General features: G+C 35.3%; 1 protein-coding gene across 21 annotated transcripts in view; it reads right to left on the reverse strand.

Annotated features, from left to right (window-relative positions):
* The window catches only part of CNTNAP2 (contactin associated protein 2), a 1160459-nt gene that overhangs the window by 502911 nt on the left and 633519 nt on the right, over window positions 1-24029 (reverse strand). For 20 of the 21 annotated variants that reach the window (XM_080582584.1, XM_080582598.1, XM_080582597.1 and 17 more), the window contains one exon: window positions 4792-4941. The exons of the other annotated variant lie outside the window; for it this stretch is intronic. In XM_080582584.1, coding sequence (XP_080438710.1) covers window positions 4792-4941 — 150 coding nt within the window. The remainder of the gene's footprint in view (window positions 1-4791; window positions 4942-24029) is intronic. 21 annotated transcript variants of the gene reach the window in all.

Below are 24029 nucleotides of genomic sequence, written 5' to 3' on the forward strand. Positions count from 1 at the left end.
TTGATAAAAATGTAGGCACACCACCCAAAGACTTAGGTTATAGTTGATAGGTTTTAAGAAAGGAAGATTTACACAGAAAAGCACCACATATGTGAAACGGAGGAAGGTGTTTTTTCTATTTTGCTTGACTTCTCTCTCCCCACTCTTCCTTTCTTTCCTATAATTCTGTAGGATTTTAGAGCAACGCAAATTTCAGAAACGAATTCTATTCCAGGAACAAGACTCCATCCAGAGCACATTTTGTACAGTCGTACAGAAAGGAAGTTACTATATGCCACAAACAAGTGCCTCATAGGAAATTTACTACATAGTCCATACATCTTTGCTTGTCAGAAAAAGGAGCGCAGTGGATTGACAGATGCTTACTGCATACCTTTTTTCTCACTGAAGATTCACCTCCCCAAACAGAAAACTCTCACATTTTAAGCCCGTGAAATTGAAGATGGAAATGAGACACAATTAAGATGAAATGCTCTAAGAAACAAGTCAAAATTATGTCTCTAATCAACTATTTCCTCTGGGCCCTAGGCTATTAGGTAGTTAGGTGCAAGCTTAAGATGCCTCATACCAGCTCCTTATCTCCAACAGTATAAATTAGGACTTGTTTTAACTTTCCAATTCACTTTCTCTACTCTGACTTCTTGTTTTATGCATATAATTGGAAACAAGAAAGAAACGTCATTCTCTAGAGGTACGAAAAGGAAATTCACTTCTTTCCCAAAACCCAACTTCAAGACAAGACAGAGAAGAAAAACAAAAACAGTGAGGAGAGAAGAGTTATACAGAAGGGTAATGGGCAGTTAGCACCCACTCTACCAAATACAACAGCACACATTCACACAGTCTACGGAAATACCCCATCTTTGGCATAACTTCCTCTAGCTCAGACTTGAATAAAACATCTTCACTGTCTGTCCCCTGTCAGGATCTTAGTAGTGCTGGGAGACAGCACAGGAGAGGCACAAAGGAATTGAAAAAAAATAAAAAAGACTGTATCGGTACTGAAAATGATTTATTCTCTAACAGAGAAATGGAGAATCCTCTTATGATTTACTGCTGTGTTTTAAAACTGTAAAAGTTTCAAACCTAGTTCTGTGGGAAGAAATCACAAAAGATTCTGATTTACACATCTCCTTTATTCAAATATTAATTACTGTACAAGTTGTAAAACAACATGTCAACAACAAGCATTTCTGTGCAAATAAAGGAACAAATTGAGGAATAACTGGAACACATTTAGGAATAAGTTCTGAGTGAAAATGTGATTTCAGAGAGTGTCAGTCAGGTCTGCTTTCTCCAAAAGGCCAACACTGCTGAAAATTACAGGCCCAGTATACTTCTCCGTGTCCAAACCAGATACTCTTGTTAATCCATTCAGTGTCTACACCATATTCAACTTTTCCTTACTATACCCAGATGCATGTACAGAGAGAGGGAGAACTCTGACTTACAGGCTTGTTCCTGCCTGTTCTAAAATTTCTAATGCCAAAAAGCAATTTACAACCATCCTGGGTCTCTACATTCCCCCTATTTATTTATATTGTTATGTAGGACTTGATCATAATCAAGTTCTTGTCAAAATGCTATGAATCAAACGAAGGATTTTTTCAGACATCACTGTGAAATCTGTGGTTTTTCTCTTATGCTGTAGTTATCTTCACAGAACAGGTCTATCTAATGTTTGCCTTACTACTTTGAAGCAGTACCCATTTTACTTTTCTCTTTAAATTCTCCAAGGTATACGTGCAACAATATTGCACTGCATTGCTGAAATGCAACCATTAAGCTTTTGTTCAGCAAAGACATCACCACTGCATATAGTATGTATTTGCTATATTGACACTAGGAGACCATAACATAAATAGAGACACTTATTTTGAAGTCAGTGTAACGGAAAATTTGGAGAACACAGCATTTGCATACATGTGGTATCCCTTTCAAGGATGAAATAAGAGAATTGACATCAGAAGAGTATATGCATTCAGAGAATTCTAGAAACGCTGTACAAACTCTCCAAAAATATATTTAATGGACTGAGCTTTCTCAGCATTTTGTAAAATCAGGAAATATAACATTGAGATGGGATGAATATCATAACATTACTATGTTTAAAGATGGTCAGTTAACTTTTGCATTTGTGACAAATGTTTGAATTTTAATATGCAAAGTTTAAATAGTCATAATACCCTTAACTATTATACTCAGATCAAAGAAACCTCTGGATTTCTATTCATACTGAAAATTTATAATCATCAAAGAATTGATCATTCTTTTTGCTATCCATCTGGCAAAAGCAGTTTACAAAAACAAATATGTGAACCTCTGAATTCAAGAGGCAGTTGTCCCTTCCCTAACCACTTATGCATATTTGCAGAAAAAAGTATTTGAAAGATTGTTATCTGAACTTACCTTTAAGTTTAATGAAACTAATTAAAACCCTTTATTTGGTGACAATTATGAAGTTTTACAAAGGTTTGAAGTTCCCAACTTTTCTCACTTCTTCATTCTTTTCTTGCAAGTAATATATATTAGCAACCATAAATTGAATGCTAATATAGAAAAATATAAGGAGGAACACATACACTATAGAAGGAAATAGAAGAGCAATACTTTAACATCCTAAGATGCAGATTGTGAATACAAAGATTAAGTTGCTGTTATGAATACAGAAAACTGACTTTAAGATGCAAGTGATTTCTAATCAACAGATATATATAGCAAAATAACAAACTTGTATATGCATATAGGAATGTTTATGGGAGTATACCAAAATAAATGGGTTCCTCAGATCTAAGTCAGAAATAAAGCTTTCTCAGATTCACAGCTTGAGACAGTTAAAATGCAAAAGTGCAGTGTCACAAATGCAGACTCCTTATTTAGAAATAAAAGGGGATATGAAGGTTAGGACACTGTTATCCTTTTGATATATTTTTAGAAGAGCTTTCAGGTTATAAACGATAATGAGGAAAACAAAAAACAAAACAAAACAAAACAAAACACCACATAGCTTATGCAAAGGGACCACAGATCTCAGTGAACAGATGTGGAAATGACACTTCAGAGAATTCATGATTGACTTGCATGTCACACTAAAACATCTACATGTACACTTTTTTAATGAAGGATGGTGGAATTATAAAGTATAGGCCAACAACTTCAAGTTCAGATTTCAGAATCCAACTGAAATTACAACAAAGCAACCTGCAATTTGACTTAGAAAAGGATATAAAAAAATGCCTAGAGAAACTACAAAATCTATCCCTCACAAGCCAAAGAGAGAAAAGGCATTTCAGAAAAAAATCTCTCTCAGTGTCTCTCCAGAAATGTAATAGTGTTCTGGGGAGTTTGCCTATCAAAATTAACAGAATATCACTGAAGATACTATGTATGGCATTTCTTTTCATTTTGTTCTGTGTATGCTTAATAACTTCATTTAATCTGAATGTCTTAGACAGTTCTGACAAAGTGACAGCATTGTGTTTTGATGAGAAAATTAAAAGGCTTTAGCATGTTGCAATTGTTTATGCTAGAATTTTTATCAGAGTCAGTATGCTAAAAAAAAAAAAAAAAGAGAGAGAGAGTGAGAGAGAAGAACCTATTCAGGACGTTAGCTGACTTAAGGACATTGTAAGGACATTGGAAAAGATGGATGTTGCAGCAACAGAGAAGTTCACCTTTTGTGACAGATCAACTTTAAACTGGTAATATTTGCCTTAGACTGTATTATCATCATTGCTACAGTGTTTCCTGGAAGTGTGGTATCAGTATCTGCAAGACTAGAATCTATTTTTAATTAGCTATGTTAGTTTGTAACGTTATTTAAACACTAATTTCTACGTGTATTTTTAATGATTCAACTGATAGGAGATAATGAAATGAGAATAACCTTGAAAGGATTCTTTCCCTTTCTACTTACAGTACTTCATATCTCAATAACCTTTCTATTGCTTGTTAAGACTATTTATAGTACTACATTTGCATTTTATTTTGATTAGCCGTGTTTGAAAAAATCAGTTTTCAACACTGATAAATTCTACTTTCAAAATTTGTGTTATCTGTCTAAAGGTTTAATGTGCAACCTCACATGTGTGGAACACTTCAAAGGTACAGCTTACAACTCTTTTTTGATCTTAGCATTTGCTCTCACAAAGAATTCTGGTTGAATAAAGACTGCAAGTCATTACTGAATTGGATGTTTAAAACAAACCTGGCTAGAAGTACAAATATAATAATTGTACAAGAGTTTAAAAACTCTTAACAACCTTCCTCTATAAGATAGCAGTGTATCAAATATATTCAAGCCATAATCTGAAAGAACTCTTTTTTGGTGTATGTACTATTAATGGACAGAAATACTGAGAAATGTAAGGCTTCAATTTATGAAAGCACTCAACTACTCATAATCACAACAGCTCTTAAAAAATGAGGAAATTGTTAAGACCCATACTGAACAGTGATATTTTTTTGTCTTCAAGATTCCAAATTTGAAAAGATAAGCTTATCTCTCTTCTCAGTGCCATTTAATTAGACTACTAATATTGGGAAGTTCCCTATTCAGTGAATGGTCTCTGAAATATTCAGGGGAGATCTGGGAAATCACTTTAAACTGGATTATCTCTTGCACATTATTTTTCAGGGTTTCTTTTGCAAGGACAAGGAGGTGTAAAAGATTCTTAAAAGTAAAATTAAGCTTAGTATTATTATTATTTTTATTTTTTTTTGACAAGCAGCACCTAGCCATTTTAAAAGAGAACAGAACTATAAGCAGATTTTGTTCTGATATTTTTTTACCTCCATAGAAATATTTCTCTCCAGTCTTAACTTGCAGAGGGCTGTTTGTTCGCACGGCTGAAGCTTCATCTCCATCAATGGTGAGAACAGCAAAATTTTCTTTAGCTAGGAATCGAACTTCATGCCACTGCCCATCATTGAGACCAGAGCCTATGAAGAACAGAAAACATTGGAATATTTTACTTAGTGCAATATTTATTGTCTGTAAGTGGTTAGTGTGTCTCTCCCAAGCTCATAATGTAATTTCCAATGTAGCCTACTTCAGAAATGAATTAATTTTAGTGATAATGAGGTGCTATTTTAAAGTAACTATTACCAAAAAATGAACATTATCATCATAAATACAAGTCTTGCAACTACTAAACTGTTCATTTTGTCAGGTATAATTATTTCTAAATATACATGTTATCGCTTACCTTACCCTTCAAAAGGCCATATTCCATATTTTACTAATGAGGAATATCTCTTAATTGTTTCTATGACCAGGTTTAAAAGGAAAATACATTGATTAAACCATTTAATTATAGCCAGTAACAAGCCCACACAGGGCATATTATGCTTGTGATTGCTGACTCTATCAAAAGCCAGATATTTCCAGTAAAAAGAAAAGAAAAAAGAGGAAGGGAAAAGACTCATGTGGAAGGTGAGTTCACAAATAATGCTCTCATTGAGATGTGGCATTAGTCACAAACCCATTAGAAAAACAGCAAATGTCTACCAAAAACCTGAATCTTAGGGGAACATCATCCTATACTGACAGCACTGATGTACATTGATCTGTCCATTCACTTTTAAAAAACAACAGGACTTAAATATTTTTTCATTGTCTTCAGCACGTGTCAGGAAGCAATTTTGCCTAGCATATTAAGCTGGCATTTAAGATCAGCAAAAGAGTATTGGCTTGTTCTCGTCATTATTTTGCAGGTAGGTTTGGTGATGTCAGCAAATAAGTAGCAAATACTCTAGTAAAAGCAAATTCCAAATCATAGCACCTCTTTAAAACAACATTTTTTCTCCACCTAGATAAAGGTGCTTTCACCTTAGCAAGCTGTACTTTAGAATCATAAAATCCTAGAATATGGAATATTGGAAGGGATCTACACGGATCATCAAATCCAACTCCTAGATCTGCATGGGACCACCCAATAACAGACGATTTGTATGACAGCATTGTCCAAAGGCTTCTTTGAACTTCAGCAGGCTTGGTGCTGTGACCACTTCCCTGGAGAACCCAATCACCATCTCAGTAAAGAACTTTTTTCCTAATATCCAGCCTGAACCTGCCGTCTCAGCTCCATGCCATTCTCTTGTGTCCTATCACTGGTCACCAGAGGGGAATCCAGCACCTGTCCCTCTGCGCCCCATTGTGAGGAAGCTGAAGGCTGCCATGAGGTCTCCCCTCAGTCTTCTCCAGGCTGAACAATCCAAGTGACTTCATCTGCTCTTCACCATTTTTGCAGCCCTACTTTGGACACTGTCTTATAGTTTTAAGTCCTTTTTATACCATGGTGCCCAAAACTGCACACAATATTAAAAAGGTGAGGCCACACCAGCAGAGCAGACTGTGACAATCACTTCCTTCCACCAGTTATTAATGCTGTGCTTGATGTACCCCAGGACACTGTTGGTCCTTTTGGTTGCCAGGGCACGCAACTCATATTCAACTTGCTGTCAACCAAAATGCCCAGGTCCCTTTCTGAGGGGCTGCTCTCCAGCCTGTCATCCTCTGGTCCGTACCTATATCTAGTGTTGCCCCTTCCCATGTGAAAAATCCGGCACTTGCTTTTGTTAAACTTCAGATTGTTGGCAGTTGCCCAACTGCCTGATTTGTCAAGATTTCTCTGCAAGACATCTCTACCCCTAACGGAATCAACAGCTCCTCCTAAATCAATATTATAGGAAAACTTACTCAATATACCTTTCAGTCCTACATCCAAGTCATTTATGAAAACTTAGCCAAAATAAACCACAGTGTAATGCAATATGCTGTTTCTGAAATTAAAGGGGATGTGTAATATCAGCAGAAGTATAACGGAAGACAAAATTTCAAAATATTCCAAGGAGTGTCATCTATGAACAAGGAATAATGCTCATGGCAAACAGGTATACCTAGACATTTAATGATTTTTTTATTTTATTTTTTTCCACCTGCTTCTATGTGTTTAAGATACAAGATCAAGTACTCATACAACACAGAAGCTGTTATATATTGGAATATTCTTGGAATATTTATTAGTGTGAATAAAAGTGGCATATGCCTCTTAAAAATGTATCAGTAAGAAATGTTTCTGCCAGAGCTTATTCAGTCTAGTGTAGGAAGAGATGAAAGAGCTAATATACTAAACATGAGTAAAGCTTTCTTTCTATTTGTGAGCTGCTTTTTCATTTTCATTATATTTGGCAAGCAAATAAGAAACAGAAAAACATTTTATTTCAACCAACACAAAATTATTTTCTACGGATAAACTCAGAAAGGAAAAGGAAGAAGATATGCTGTTTTATAGAGTTCCAAGACAAAATTTTGACAGCATATTTATTCTATTACAACTGAAGTTTATTACATCATAGTTAGAATCCCCATTTTACATCTTAGGATGACCTATCAAAAAAAAAAAAATCCATTTCGGTTTTATCAAATTGTTGCCCTGAACATTGTGGCCCTGAACTCAATAACAATGAATAGAGACTTCCGGACAAAATTAAATCTTTGCTATTAAAACACAAGGGATGAAAATGGTAGCACACGCCGTTCATTCATGAGTCTACAGGGAAGTATGTTTAAAGCATTCCTTGGATAGGGGAATATTACAGAAACAAAACAATAGCCTGTGAGGAAAAAAAAATGCATTGGTGTACCTTGTACCATAATTCATATTATATCCAAGGATAAGCTTTGGTACCTTGACAAACTGTAGCTAGAGAAATTATGTCACACTTCTAGTGAGTTCTAAATATGTGTCTCCCAAAAGTACTGAAATGTCACTAGTTTTCTCCTGCTTCTGTACTGATGTTTCAGCGTTGTCTGATGTATTTACACAAAAAATGTCTCTCCAAAAACGTTGACTTTTCCCACTTTTATGGACACTTCTTTTCATGCTTTTATAAATTTTTTTGAGATTGTTAACCAAACAGATAAAACTTTTCAGCCCATTTAAACAGAATTAGATATAAATATACATACAACACTGGGTGCAGTTGCCCAGGCAATGTCAGGGGGCTGCCAGGCCGCTCTGTGAGGCGAGGCCTGGCCTGCCCCATACTGGCTCCAGCGGCCCCACCACAGGGCCCGGCTGAGCCCCTCGGCCACGGGTGGGCTCCTCGGGGAGAGCGGAGCTCAGCAAGGGCCAAACGCTGCCTGGCAGTGAGGAAAGGAGTGCGAGAAGCAGCCCTGCGAGCACCCAGGGCAGGAGGTGCTCCAGGCGCCCAGCAGAGCTTGCCCTGCAGCCCCTGAAGAGCCCAGTCTGGAGCAGGGGAGAGGTGTGAGGAGGAAGGGGCGGCATAGCGGAGCTGCTGGGAGTGACTGCAGCCCTGCTCCCCAGCCAGCACCACAAGCTCACTAGCACCACTCTAAAAAAAATGAATCATTCCCATGACTCAAGGAAAGAACCAGGCAGGGGGAAGGTGAACCAGCGGTGCAGATGGATCTGCTGAGCAGATTGAATGGAAATCAAAGTATGAGGAGAGATACAGGTTACCAGCAAAGTCTAATGCCATGCAGACAGAACTTTGTGTGCACAGCATTTATCAAAGTATACTAAGGAGACACACTGCTGCCTGTAAGCTGCCTGTTAGAGGCATGATTGGAGAAGCACTGTATTAAACTTATTTACCCCTATAAGTTAGTATTGTTTCTGCTGGTTTCTGAAAGATCACACAGTTTCTATTTTTGCATTTTGCACTTTATTGACTTTAAAATGACAAGTTAAGACTGTCTTCTTCTTACCTGGATATATTAGCCATCCTCACGGAGCTTTACAATATGACAGTAACATTCCCAACTCTTCCATCTCAAAGTTGGCAGAAAAATTCAATCGCAATTTTGCATTTGCTTATTTTTTTATTGATAATAATTTTCCATGGAGTTTACTGATGGATGCTAATAAAGATTGCTCATCAACTCTCAGTGAGTACTCACTATTGTGTTTACAGAACAGCATTCCCCACTGGTGTAAGTAAGAACACCTTTTTTCTCTGCCATGCTTTATCCGTTTTATATGCCTGTGTTTTAGAACCAGTAGTGTTAATTTCCCTTTCTTAATGTGGTAATGCTCTGTTGCAGGGACTTAGTTATTGTGATAGATAGCATATGGTCCCATAGAGGATAAGTTTGTATAGATGCATGACCTATTTTTATTGTAATATTTTATTAAATAGTTTATATGTACTGCAGAATTATTTCTATTTGGACTTTAAAAAAAAAAAAAAGCCAAGCTTAACTGAGATTTTTCAGCAAACAAAGACTGAATATTCAGAATAGAATATGGCTCTATTAAAGAATTTTCTGTTTTTACGTATGTAATGGAGAACATCCCAAATTCAAAATGATCATTTCTCATTACAGTTTAATTTCTCTTATCTGAGCTGATACATATATTTATTTGCATTCATTTCATCTTACTGTAGTATACAAATTGAGGGGAAAAAAAAAGAAATACATACTGCTAGCACCACAAATTCCCTGCTCATTTCTGGAAAAGCTGGTTTCATATTCAAATTTTAGAATGTTAATGAAATGCATTCTCCCTATCTCGGATTTCTATTTAAATAACATTATTTTAAAAGTAGGACTCTTGAGGTAAGCACTTTGATTGAACAAGAAGAAACAGATGTTTTGCTTATTACAGACATGGAGGAAGGACTGTATTCATGAATACCTAAAACTACAAGAGTTTAATACATAATTGACAACGTAGATACCGTCTATTTGAGCTATGTCTCGAAGAAAACTGTAGTAGTAATTTTATCTTGTGAGATAAAATCTTCCTGTAAAAGTTACCGACCCATTCAGTAGTTACTAATGAGTGCCAGATTATTGTCTGCTAATATAAATGGACAAAATTCTTCTGAAGTCAACAGCATAACATCTGCTACATCAGAACAGAACCTTGTCATAATTTTGATGTGACCAACATGTAAAATTCAGTTAAGAGATTTAATGTTTAAGAATAAGACGCAGGAAGAATAGTACCATTAGCACCCCATGAAGCACTGAAGCAATGTGAGACTATGCTGCTGCACACACCTCTTTAGTTTTTACTACTGTAGTAAATATTTTATGCTGTAATTTCTTGTAAAATCTACTGGGAGATGAAACCTAGGAGTAAATTCTTATAAATTCTATTCTGGAGACAGCTGAACAGAACAGGATGCAGATACACATACAAACCTCAGAGGTGCTAGAAACAAGGCGGCTTTCTTGGGTATTCAGCAATAGCTGTGTGGATTTCCTGAAATCCAGAAATCCTGAAGTCTGTTCAAAGTTTCTTTGCTGATGGCAAGACCTGCTCTGTCTGAAGCAGAAGACAGAGGAATTGATTTGACTGCAACTTCTTTCAGTTTAGCCAGACATCATGTTTCATCTGAAGATGGTGTTCTAGTTGCTATTTCTATCTAACCCCTCACTAATTCAGTACAACTTTGCACCAGGATTTCTGACTATAAGAAAATGAGCCAATAATATTTTGAAACATTCACTTGTGTTCAAATATACAGGATTTAGTGTATTGATAGTCAACTGAGAAAAAACAAAACAAAACAAAAAAAAAAACAAACAAACAAAAAAACCACAGGATGTTATTTCAAGAGCTGTGCTTTTCTGTGTTTCGATAACCATATTTTTTAAACTGGAAAGACAAATCCATAGCTATTGCAATGGTAATGCTTTAGATAGTTTATAGAATAAACTAACTATATAATTCTGTTTCAGGATATGATTCAGAAAAGTCTTTTACTTTTTTTTTTATTATTATTTATTCATTTTTCAGCTATCCAAATGATCAGTAAGCTACGTTAAGTAGCAAATGAAGTCCTCGAAGGGATCTTAATGGTGTAAAACCCTGTTTTCCAGCAAAACCAAAACAATTAGGACAAATTTTGTCCTCACGTATGAGTCCAGAGGTATTTTAGAGGTATTTTTTTAAGATCAGTTATTATGAACATGACAAGTTTTTGCCCATCAGTGACATTTTGTTTATACTGAGTTTTCTCTTTAAGTTAATGCCAAAGAAAAAGATGAAGATTTGGCATTGCTAGTCAGTTGTGGGAAGTGACTGTCCCACTCTGCTCTGCGCTGTGCGGCCTTACCTCAAGTACTGTGTGCAGTTCTGGGTACCATAGTACAAAAAGGACATGAAACATTTGGAGAGTGTCCAAAGGAGGGCTATGAAGATGGTGAAGGGCCTAGAGGGGAAGACATATGAGGAGCGGTTGAGGTGACATGGCCTGTTCAGCCTGGAAAAGAGGAGGCTGAGGGGAGACTTCATCGTGGTCTACAGCTTCCTCAGGAGTGGGACTGGAGGGGCAGGTGCTGATCTATTCTCTTTAGCGAACAGTGATAGGACCCACGGGTCCGGAGTCAAGCTGCAACAGGGGAGGTTCAGGCTGGATATCAGGAAGAGGTTCTTCACCGAGAGGGTTGTCGTGCACTGGAACAGGGAAGTAGTCACTGCACCAAGCCTGTCGGAGTTTAAGAAGTGTTTGGACTGTGCACTTAAGTCGCATGGTCTGAATTTTTGGGTAGAACTGTGTGGTGCCAGGAGTTGGACTCAATGATTCTTATGGGTCTCTTTCAACGCAGGATATTCTATGATTCTATTCTATGATTCTAAGATTTAGATTTAAATATGACTGTAGCCTTGTTTATATAGAATATATATTAAAAACAACAACAACAAAAAGGAACAAACAAAAATCCAAACCAAATCAACCATCAACAACAAAACAAAACAAACAAACAAACAACAACAAAGAAAAAAACTAGGTCATTTTACTATTTCCATAGTTGATACTATTCAACGCTGAACAGAAAATAAAGTGAATATATATGATTGCAATGCTGCAGACTATCACGTTCAGCCCTGTTCCTATAAGAGGCTTGACAACTGGCAATTTCAATGAAATGGACCATAAACCTGGCAAATAATGGTCAAACTTGTAATGACTTTTTGTTCTGTCATTTACTGAAATCTAATAAAAACAGATAAAAAGACACATTTGCATTTGAACGACAAAAAAAGAAAAAAAAGTTTTGCAAATTCTACTCTTAGATACTCATGAAATTGCTGAACCAATTTTAGCTTTACAAGCACACGCTTTTTTCCCGTCCTGTGACTGCTCTTCTCATAATCTCTATTCTTGGAGGAAAAAATAAAATACTAGTGTTATTGTGACTTTGGTGTGAAAATATATACACCTGGAAATTGGAATCTCTATATCTGTTTCAGCTCACAGACAGAATGCTGTTGTTAATGGACAAATACACGTTTTTCCACTGTCCATGTATTCAACTCCATGTCAAGACAACATAAAGCAATCTGGTGCCCTGGAATTGTACAGGATTCTGTACATGCTGAATGTTAATCATCTCAACAAATGACTCCAGGATTAATTACTAAGAAATAGACTACGGCCACACATAGATTATTTAGCATAACTGTTCCTTAATTCCTCAAAACTCTTTCCAGATAAGCATCTAGCTTTATCTACTTTTAACTGACAACATTGTAATTGATATACAGGTCTGTAGATCATATCCAAATTATACATCACCAAGTCAAAAATAGTTATCTACATCTGTAAGAGTATATAGAACACAATCTACTTTCCTTCTTCACTTAAAACCACAAGCATGCTAATAAAAAGTCTATTCTTAGGTTTCAAATAATTTAAATTACTGAAACCGGTAACTTGACTTTTCTTTATCTAGCATACACATTTCATATAGGAAACCTTCAGATTTTTTTTCTATTTTTTTTCCTTGCAAATTATAATAAACAGCGTTATACTCATAAATTTTTAACTTAATTTTATGTTTTTTACAGTGACTTGCCAGATGTGATTGTGCACTGGATTATTATTTTCATATCTTATATTTATTTACATAGTAATATTCTGATTTAAGTGAGCTAACCGGGGCTTTCCTGTTCATCTTAATAGTTTTAGAACTACCATATCACATTTATCCATATTAAATATGGATATCTTTAGCTTTTAGGGGGGATACCTTTCTGAATTTGCAGCCCTTCTGTATAACTACAACTGTTTATAAGCTTTACTATATATTTACTATCTAGATAGCTAAATTATGAAAAGAATACAGCAGGTAACTTTCTTTACTTTGTCTTATCTTTGGACTAATCAAGTTCGCATACCTATAAAGTACCTATTCTTTGCACATTCATGCCAAACAAATAACATAAAAATAAGATAACTAGATATTGCAGACAGAAGAGGGAAAGTGAATCTGTATCTTCTTGTTTCATGGTGCTGAATTATTCAGTAACAAGGAGAATAAACTAATTCTTCTTTCCCTAGATTTTCCCATAGGTGCCCCACTGGAACACTTTTACTTTTGCTTAAACAGAATATTTAATTACAAACAAAACAGAACTTGGCAGGGAAGGCTATGATGGTAAGCAGATGTAAAAAACAGAAAATAACTCCATGTTTACTCCAGGTAAATTGACATTTTCTGACCAATGACAAAAAGCAAATGTAACTTTGCTTTGAGATAAACTTCCTAATGATGGCTTCAAATCAACAAGAATATTTTAAATCATGCTTAGGTAGGAGATTACTCAAGGGTTTAAAAGCTGAGAATGCATTCAAGTACTCTGCCAAACTGACATCTAAATATGTCTCAGACATCCGAACAGGTATTTTGGTGCACATTTTCTAGCAGTCATCTATGCATAACTTGAGAGCTTGAAGCATATGAAGGGGGAAGAGTTGGTCTTGTTTTATCATCTTACTTGTGGTACACCAAAACAGATTAATGTTGCTCATTTAGCAATACTTTTAAATCAGCACCTGTAACACTTTCATTATACTCTTCTTTAGAAGATACACAAAGCTCTAGGCACAGGATATTTTGAAAGTAAATTCACATAGCAACCCTTTTCATGCCTTAATCCTATTATAAAAATATCTTTTTTTTTTTTATCTTTTTATTGTCATTGTACATATGCCTCACATAACAGCAGAAAAACTCAACTTTCTTCTAAACTATAACACTTTTTATATGGATTTAGCTAAATTGCTGCCTCATAGGAGTACAAACTGTAGAAAAACCAAACTATTGCTCCCCATCAGAAACAAACAAACAAACAAATGCCCTAAATGGGAACATGCTACCTAGGAAATACCAATAATCAATCAATTTGTCTTTCTTCATGATCTGTAGTTCATTAAACTCTAACTATATTAATCCATTTATTCTTTACTTTGAATACTCCAAATATATTTATTGACTGCCAAAACCAGTTAATGCTACACCTGAAGATTGATTTTTTCTTAAAGTCCTGTCCATGCTGTGGTCAAGACCCTATTAATGACAGCTTGAGGCTGCACTTCACCTTGGTTTAGACTAGTTTTGCAGCCATAAGGAAAAGGAGTGAGCTCCACAGAGCAGAACTGCATAAAGGCATTTCTGTACATAAACCATGAACCTGTAGAGGTGTTGGTGGAGGTTTACCTGCAGTGGTAAAATATGTTTAGTTTTTAGTTTGTCACTACAGTATGCATGTGAAACGTATCCAGCTGTCCTGCTTATTGGACCTTGTTTTGTATTAGTATCAGTTTCAAAGCCCAAGAACTGTATTTTGTTCATATGAAACTAAGTCCAAACTAACAAGCTCCAATCTCTAGTGTGTAAATGACATTGAACAGACATTCAGGTCTCTACAAGAACTGTTCTGCATTGCAGCTCCACTTCTGTCATGCTGCGCTACTTGCCTACTGCAAACATAGCCAGAGTCTGAAACAGAGAAAGCATTTGCTTAGTACATCAGGATCTTGATTTGAAAAGAAATCAATCTGTTTTCTTCTATCAAAAGCCTTAAGAAAAAAAAAGTGATAGAAACACTGCCCCACCATATCAGTCTCCAAGTTACTAGAACTACTGCAAGAAAAAATTCTTGCAAAAGACTTTTTTTGCAAAAGAGTTGCATTTCCCTGCCCCAAGAAGAATATATTTGCCCCAGCATTATCATGTATTTGCTGGGACAGATTAGTTTTCTATTTATGTTAAAGCCTTCAAAACCAATGTCCTTGTTTCAGCTGGGATAGAGTTAATTTCCTTCCCAGTAACTGTTATGGTGCTGTGTTTTGAATTTGAGATGAGAATAATGTTGATAATACACTGATGTTTCAGTTGTTGCAGAGCAGTGCTTACATTAATCAAGGACTTTTCAGCTTCTCATGTTGCCCTGTCAGTGAGCAGGTCAGGGGGTGCACAAGAAGCTGGGAGGAGACAGAACCAGGACAACTGATGTGGACTGGCCAAAGGGATATTTCATACCATATAACGCCATGCTGAACAATAAAGCTTGGAGGCTGGCCAATGAGGAGGGAGAGGGGGGGAGGCAAAGGGGCAGCGGCTTGGGGTCTGGCTAGGCATGGTCAGCAATGTGGTGAAAAATTGCATTGTGCATCACTTACTTTGTATTCTTCTTTTCCCTTCCTTCTCTGTTCTATTAAACCATATTTATCTCAACCCAAGTTTTACCTTTTTGTTCTTGTTGTTGTTTTTGTTGTTGTGTTTTGTTTTGATTGTCTCCCCCATCCCACTGTAGGGGGGGGAGAAAATGAACAGCTGTGTGTTTAGATGCCCGCAGGATTAAACCACAACAACCAGAAAACCAGCTGAAAAACAAACATACAAACAAAATCCAGAGAATAAAGTTCTTAGTGAAACAGAGTAAAGTATTAATATAATGATTGCTTCAGTTGATCCACTTTACTAACTAAAAATATTTTTTTATGTATTATGTTTTCTTTGTTAAGGAAAACTGGCACAGTAACAGGTATACTTAAATTATACTCTTTTTCAAAGAGAGCCCCAATAAAGGTCAGACCTTAGGCAGTTGTTTTTTAAGAAAATCACAAAACAAAAATTTTAATGCAGGTATTATAGGACTGCTTTGCATTTTACTTAATATTGCCTTCCTCAGACTACTTTTGGACAACACAAGTTATACTTCAAAGGAAGAAGAAATGCTGCAGGAAGCATGTACTCTGACTCCATCAATGAGCTGTGTCCTAGAGTATTTCATGTGTTCTTTTAGGAGGAAGTACCTAACGAAAGCAACCTTTCAGCATAAAGGAAGTTTAAGGAGCAAAGAAACTTCGAAATGTGTCCAGCTCCTTTGTTTCCCTGGCAGTTCAATATGGCAGCATTTCCTCTCATTAGCACCTTTCACCAAAGAGAAATGTGTGGTTTAAAATGACTAGACCTTATGCCTTTAAAAAGAAGTCACACAATCTATTCTTCAAATAGACACTGATTACTTTGCTGCTCCTTACTGCAGCATTATATGAACCCTGAATTTCAGTAGAGTTTCACTAGACTCCTAGAATACGACTCAAGCGCAAACATGATTAAAGAGGAAAGGAAGCTATGTCAAATACAACCTAACAGCAGTGGATCATTCAGCACAGCAGTGAGATCAGAGCTGAGCATTGATACAGTACTGGGTGCTAGAAATGCTGCCTTTGAAATCCAGACAGAATATACCTACTGGAACAGAGTAGAGCCAGGAATAGGATGGCCCTGTCAATATGATTAGTAAGACACTGGGAAAGCTGGCAGGGGAGAAACAAAGTGCTATGTAACACACACACGTACACTTGTCATACCTGTATCACAAGCTAATAATGGAGGGGCTACAGGATATGGAATCGTGATATTATCAATACAACATTTAAATTATCTGTCTCAAATATCAGAGACATTTATGAAAGATCCACACAATTATGCCTTAAGCTACAAGGAGTTCAGCTGTGTTTAATCCCACCATAGAAGTAATTGCAACAACAACCTGAGTAGAACACCTCTGCTGAAGTCCTGAACCTCTGGGCATCTGTATCAGCTGAGCATTTAGGCTAGCATAAGCAAAACACTAAATTTTTAGGAAGCTGAATTAGATGAACTGCAATATCTTTCACACCTACCAGTCTGTGATAATCAAAAGCACTGTAATGGAGAGGCAGTAGCTTTTCCTAGTTACAAATGCTACCAGATTTCATTACAAAATAATTCACTCCCAACTGAATTCTTATATGCCGTACTGTACTTATAATTACTGAATCTGTTCTGTGAGTGAGGGAATCAACCTTTATTAAATTAATACCCCTGAGCTTGAAGTAAATATAACTGTCATTTTTTGTTTTGTTTTGTAAATTTGACCCTTGTTCAGTATTTTTCTCCCCCTATGTATGGGTAGAAAACTGTATTTTTATAGCTGCTTTAAAGATATTCATATTAAAGATATATCATATTCACAGTATGATCTCCTTAAAACCTTGTTTAATGGAAAAAAAAATGTATAATTGGTAGGCATAGGTAGGAATATTATAAGTATTTCATCCTCTGTCTTGTATATAAAATTGCCTTATTCTTAACTATTAAGTGTGTATTTTATCCCTTGTGGTCATCACAACTCTGACTTAAATTATTATCCTTTAATTACTAATTTCTAATGCTCACCTCAACATAACGGATGGCAAAAAAGCAAAGCAACATACTAACAGTAATTCTATGCTTCAAAAAGATATACAGACCTATTTTGAAGATACCTTCCTACACATATGCACACTGCATAGATAGCTATGTCACTGAAGACAAATTTTCTGCTAAGTACACACTTACAAGTAATTATTTTTCAGAAATATAAGTACTTTGAAAAATGATATGAGATTCTATAATGTTTTATTCTACAGGTTTAGGAGGGTGATGTGATGGGACCCTGAGTTAGGACAGTAGATGGAGGCAGATGTGCATTTTCCTCAAAGTGAGCACACCAGAAGGACATAGAGAAGTGAATCTCTCAAGTGTTGAATCTGTCCCACTACGTTCTATTTGTAGCCAAATTAAACAAGGGATCTTCATAAAACAGAGATGGAGATTTGGTAGTGAGACAGAAAGCTAGCACTTGATTACAAATTCCTGCCCAGTCTCCTTGTGAAATGGGCATATGTCCATTTCTATTCACCAGCCTGCCTCCCACAGCCTTGCTTGCCCACATGCAAAAGCACTAGCAGATCTATATGAGCATGCTCACTTCCTGGGCACCTGCAGGCATATTTTCCTGGCCAGATGTGTGCTGGTGCCCTCAGGAGACCCCATTTGCCCTCCACCAGCCAACCCAATGCACTCTGCTGCGAGTCAAAAAGGAGGCTGAGTCTTCCCCACCACCAGGCACTCTCATGGAATGGGAAATGGCAACATAAAAAAAGGACAAAGAGCTCAGTAGAGGTGTAAAAGGAGTGAGCAGCAAAAGGCTAGGTGCATGCAAAATGTATGCTAAAATAAATTTATTCTTTTGAGGAAGAAAATGTTTTGGAAAATCAAAAACTAAGATTCCTATTGTCTAATATCAAAATATTTATTTTCAGATAAAGAATAATATTCCAAATCATCATTACTCTGCCTGACCAAACATTTAGATTAATTAATCCATTCATAGTATCTAGCATGAAAGGGAAAGGGAAAAAATGTATTTTTAGTTTCACTAATTTTCTTGAAATTTTGAAAAAAAAAATATATATATATAGTCGTACTTTAAAGAAAAATGATATTTCATTTAATCCTAAACCTTCTTTGTTTTTTACATTTTGGCTTAAAAAAAAAAAAGTAGTGAAATATGTTGAAAATTATTGGGTTTGTTTTCTTCTTTATTTCACTAGATAGGCTGAAATACCTAGTGATTTTTAGTGTATACAATTAAATATATCCAGATTCAGAAAATTCTTACTTTTTAAAGCTAAAGTGGATTTTGAAAATATTACAAGAACAAAAACTGCTGGACCTTGCTGATGGACAAATTCTTATTTCTCCCCCCCCCCCCCCCCTTTTTTAAGTCAGTAATACAGCATAAAAAATATTAAAAATATGCAGATATCAGATATACAATGAATGCTGCCAATTAAAGACTTTTAAGTGCATATATTTCAACCTTTTAGTTACTAAATAAACTATATTTGAATGATCAGAAAAATCCCAACAAAGGAAAAACACTGTGGAATGAAAATGCAGATAAATTAAGCTTAATTCTAAGCTGTTACAAGTATAGCAGGTCTATGTCCTAGGAACAGTCACCAATACAGCAAAAGACAACACTGTTTATTCGTACATTTGGTTAGTAAGTTCCTGGCCTGTATGTGTGCATAATAGTCCATGCATCGTGAAAGCTTTGAGAAAGAAATTACCAAACCAATTCATTCACTACCTTATAAGCAAAATGGTCTCTGACACAAGGTATCACCTTGGCCATAAATGAAACTGAAAAGAATTGACATTAAAATGAAACCATAATAATTCTGGAAGATAAAAGCTTTCTGCTGCATTGCTTCACAGAAACAAAATATGAATATGTGCACTTCCCTTTTCATTGTGCATCTAAGGTAGGATAATCAACATGACTCAGAAAGTAGTGCTGCTTAACATTAAATGTAAGAAGAACTGAATGAAGCCTTACTACTTTAAAAATGAAATCCAGACTGTTCCTCTTACCTTACCTATAATACCAGAAAGAACCTAACTAATATGTATTATACAAATTATTATATTTATTTGTCAAATCATGTAAAGACAGTTGTATCAGACTACTGTTTTAGGTATGCAGTTAACATTCCAAACTGAAAGAAGCCAGTTTGCTGTCAGAAAATCTGTATTCCAAAACAAAACAAAAAAGTTATTCTATGTTATTTCTTGTGACACTGTAAGACTTGATTCTGCAAAATCATCTACTGCTATTATCATATAATATCAAATCTTACTGGTTTGCAGTTTGCTCATGGAATATAATTAAAAATATTTTTTTTAAAGATATTTGTCCTTAAGTAAAAAATATAGTACCGGTAAATGGCACCTAATAAAATATTGCTAAATGATTATATCTATTAAGGCTGGGTCTGATCAGTAATTAAGGCTCCATTGCAAAACATATATACTCGAAAGACATTCAATAGCTTTATATATGCAACTACTTCTACAGTGAATGGAAGTTGCATGTGTATATATAAAGGAAGAATGTGATTCAAGTTTGCAAGGTCTCTAGAGGTACCTTAGTGTTGGAGGTAATAACTAAACCTTGACTTTATGAGAAACTGGAACCACCACTACTGAAGGCAATAATTATGCCACAGCCACCGTTGGAACAAATTTCTGCCTTGCAACACAGCTCCAATAACTTCTTTGTGTGAGTGGAAGGATCAGCAGTTATTAGATGAGGTACTGTACTGTCATCCTTCCTATTGTTCCTCAGAGAAGAGGGAGCTGGTACAAATCAGCTTCTCCTCCATGAATTTGAAATACTGTAAGTTGTACACATCTAGGTATTCAATTTAATATTTTTACAAAAGACACTGAAGCTGAGGTTTGAGCTGAGGTTTGAAAGTTGTTCATAGATAGTGAGTTCTTTTCTATTTACTTCTGACATTTCGTTAGGGAGAATAATGAGAGATTCTAACAGTTCAACAGTTTACAGTCAAATGGAGTAATATTACACATTTCAGAACTTCTTTTTAGGCTTTTTACTGACTACACAGTTCTAAGAGCTACATGATTACCATGTTTTACTTCACAAATATCTTTATATTTTAATGAATTTATTCTTTTTCTAGTAGACTGCCCTGTCGGGGGGGACGGGGGAGGTTGGAGAGGAAGATGATGAAAATTTCATTAAATATTCCCAAGATCATCCGATACTTAGGAAAAAATTACTGCTGAATACAATCAGGAATTATCAGTAGCTGAGACATCTTTTATATATATATGTGTGTGTGTGTGTGTGTGTGTGTGTGTGTCCAGTCACATTTTAATATTTTTGTTGTTGTTGTTTTATAGAACACAAGTTGGACCACAAATGAAAACAGAGAGGTTAATATCTGGTAGATATTTATCATTTTTCCTCTTTCTGCAGCTTTTATTAAAAATTATTAAGGCAAATATAGATTTCTTAGGGTCAGAAAATTTCATCTCACTCCTCACAAAAATTTCTTTTTGATAGGAATTTTGAACTGTACTTCTATAATCATTCTTCATTGCAGATTTTCTGTTGCATTTTATGCATCAGGTGGTCTGTCATATGCATGATTAGTAATTTTAAGACCTACAGTCAATAAATCATGAGAACATATTATCTTTGCATCATACTTTACTGGGGTTAACAACATTCTGATATGTAGTAGAGGCTGTCACTAGCATTTTATGAAGATAAATCATTGACCTACGCAGCTCATGAGCAGAATTGTAATAAATCATTCTGTTCTCTGTTGCTAAAGGCCTTGTGACACTGTCAGTTAAACATGGCTGAGTACAACTTTTTCATTGTAACAGGAATACATGGCTGCTACTGACAAGTATACCCATACTGGTTGCCTGGAGGTCTGTGAGGAACTGTTGGGACCTAGTCATATCAGTGTGCATTCTCATTCAGAGCCTCAGTAAGTATTTTTAGCTCTTGGGAATCTGCTGACAAGAAACTCCTTTTCCCAGGGAAAAAAAAATAGCAACATGCAAACAAAACCAGCAAAAAGAACAAAACCTATTTATTTTCAATTCTGAGTCCTTATACAGAACATATACACCTTACAGAAAAAATATTACAGCTATTGGCTTTGCTCTCATTCTTGAAATGCCAGCATAGCAAGAAATGCCTGTCTTTTTGAAATGGTGTAACTTTTGAAGTTTTAGAATCATCATTTATTGCTGTAGTGACAAATTAGGAAAAAAAAATGCAAAAACTTAAGATATGATCTCAAATGAGCTTACTCTTTAATATAACAACCATATTAAAGTTGCTACAAAAATTTAAGAAAAATAAAGAAATCTGAATATGAAATTAATCCTGTTTTTAAAAATTCCCTAAAATGGTCTTTTAAAATAGGCAATGATACCATTGATATTGATAAAATAGGCAATGATAAACACATTTTAAACACTTTTGAACTCTTAAAAACTGGAACATGATTTTCTTGCTTAAATTGATTTTTATAGAAGGTATGTTACATACTTACAAATATACCTGTTCATCTTTACGCAAATGTATCTGCCTTTTCCACTTTGTCACTGACATTAAGCAACTTCTGTGATGAAAGATGTTATAAAACAACAACAGCTTCGCAATTGTCCTATAAAATTTATGTAAATAAATAAATCTTAAGTAAATAAACATATTTACCACAGTAAATTTGTTGTTTTATGCATGACTTGCCCTCACATTACAGAGACCATCTGGAAATGGATTTTTAAACAAAACTTTGCCGAAAAGTTGGTGGTTTAACTAATGCCATCTTACTTGTAGTGTTATTAAAATATAATCAAGACACACCTGAGATTCCAAAGCATGTTGAATGGAAATCAGATTTCATTATGGGTTGTTCCTTATCCCTTGCTGGCAGGAATACTGCTTGAAGTCAAAAACGTCAAGTGACTCTTTTACTAAAATAATTTAATTTAATTTAATTAATTTAATTAATTTAAATATATTTAAATATGTTTAATTTAAACATATATAAAAATAATATCCATTGCTTTTTAAGTTATTCAGTGTAGAATAATTTAGCTGTTTATGAAACAACTTTCCCTGACACTTCGCTTAGAAGTGGGTTAAACAACACAGAAAATATGGCTTGATAAACCTTCTTTTTCTATATTTGCCAACTTCTTTTAAACTTCTATGGCCTACCAAACTGGTAATTAAATCTGATTTACTACAGAAGGCTGGTAATTATTATTAATTGGTAATTATGACTATTCACTAAGGACTAATGATTTTCTTAATAGTACAGAAAATCAGGAAGCACACAAAGTCCTTCGTGTTTACTTTCATTTTTTTTTATTTTTTTTTATTGGCAATAGGAAAACCATTTCAACTTCACATACTAAAGTGAAGCTTACAGTTTAGAGCAGGCTCAATCACTGAGTCACGTGTAGTTTTGTAATATTTGTAATATTACGTGTTCTTACTGTTACTTTGCCGTAGGAATCTCCACAGTTCATTCAAATAAACAGCACTTCTAAGCAAAATGATTAACTTTCTTTGGGTTTCCATAGATATGGCATGCTGTGGGGGAAATTATTCCTGCTGAATTAATGAGGTTTGTTCAGGTGTAACACTGAGAAAGCACAATGAAACTTGTATTTTGAAGGAAAAACTGGAAGTTGATTCAGAAGAGATATAAAGTAAAAAGAATTTAATCTGGCTAACAGTTTGAATTCTGTTTTTTTCTTGTTTTTTTTTGTTTGTTGTTTTTGGTTGGTTGGTTGGTTGGTTTGGTTTTTGTTTCATCTGCAGACATGTAGAATTAACACGTTCTCTATTAGCCTCACTGACTGCAAATTAAACATCCTGAGCCATTAAACTTCTAAGTCAAAGAAATCTGCAGTTCCTTAACATGAATATGGGAGATGAAGGTTGAGAAGATTTACTCATCTTGTAAGTCCACAGCCTGTTTCAATGTTAAATGCCATCAGAAACATGTTGATAGTCTGGGCTTTACCGTAGCCAAAGCAAAATCTCCAATGAGGTATGTTCCAACTTGTACACATATGATATACACTTACAGTGGCTTTTCTTAAGAAATTCCCAGCTGTCTTATGCCCATGCGCTAGCTTTCAGGCTGCTACTATTTGTTTTTTATAATGGCTCTTCCTATCATGAATCCAGAGGAATTATGCAAGGGGAATTGCAGACACTAGGGCAAATTTCGTCACAATGTTTTAGGTTGAAGTATGAGAGTATTCAAAGGGTGCTGCTATGTGAAACTAAATATAAAGCATATTAAAATGAGTAATTACAGTTAACATATACATATTACGCTCTGTAGGTGTAGCTCTTATAGTAACTTGTTTAAATATGAACATTTACATTTTAAGTGGGAGGAAAAAATAGCAAGTCTTTATGACAGACCATCTTAAAATGAGAATTTGCTCCTTGTTTGAGGAAACATTAGCTCAGAATTTAAACCAGGACCTAAAGACAGAAGCAGTAATTCGTTTATGATAAATATTTTAATAA

The sequence above is a fragment of the Anser brachyrhynchus genome, assembly GCF_964034855.1.
Source record: "Anser brachyrhynchus genome assembly, chromosome: 2".
In the NCBI taxonomy this organism is placed as follows: domain Eukaryota; kingdom Metazoa; phylum Chordata; class Aves; order Anseriformes; family Anatidae; genus Anser; species Anser brachyrhynchus.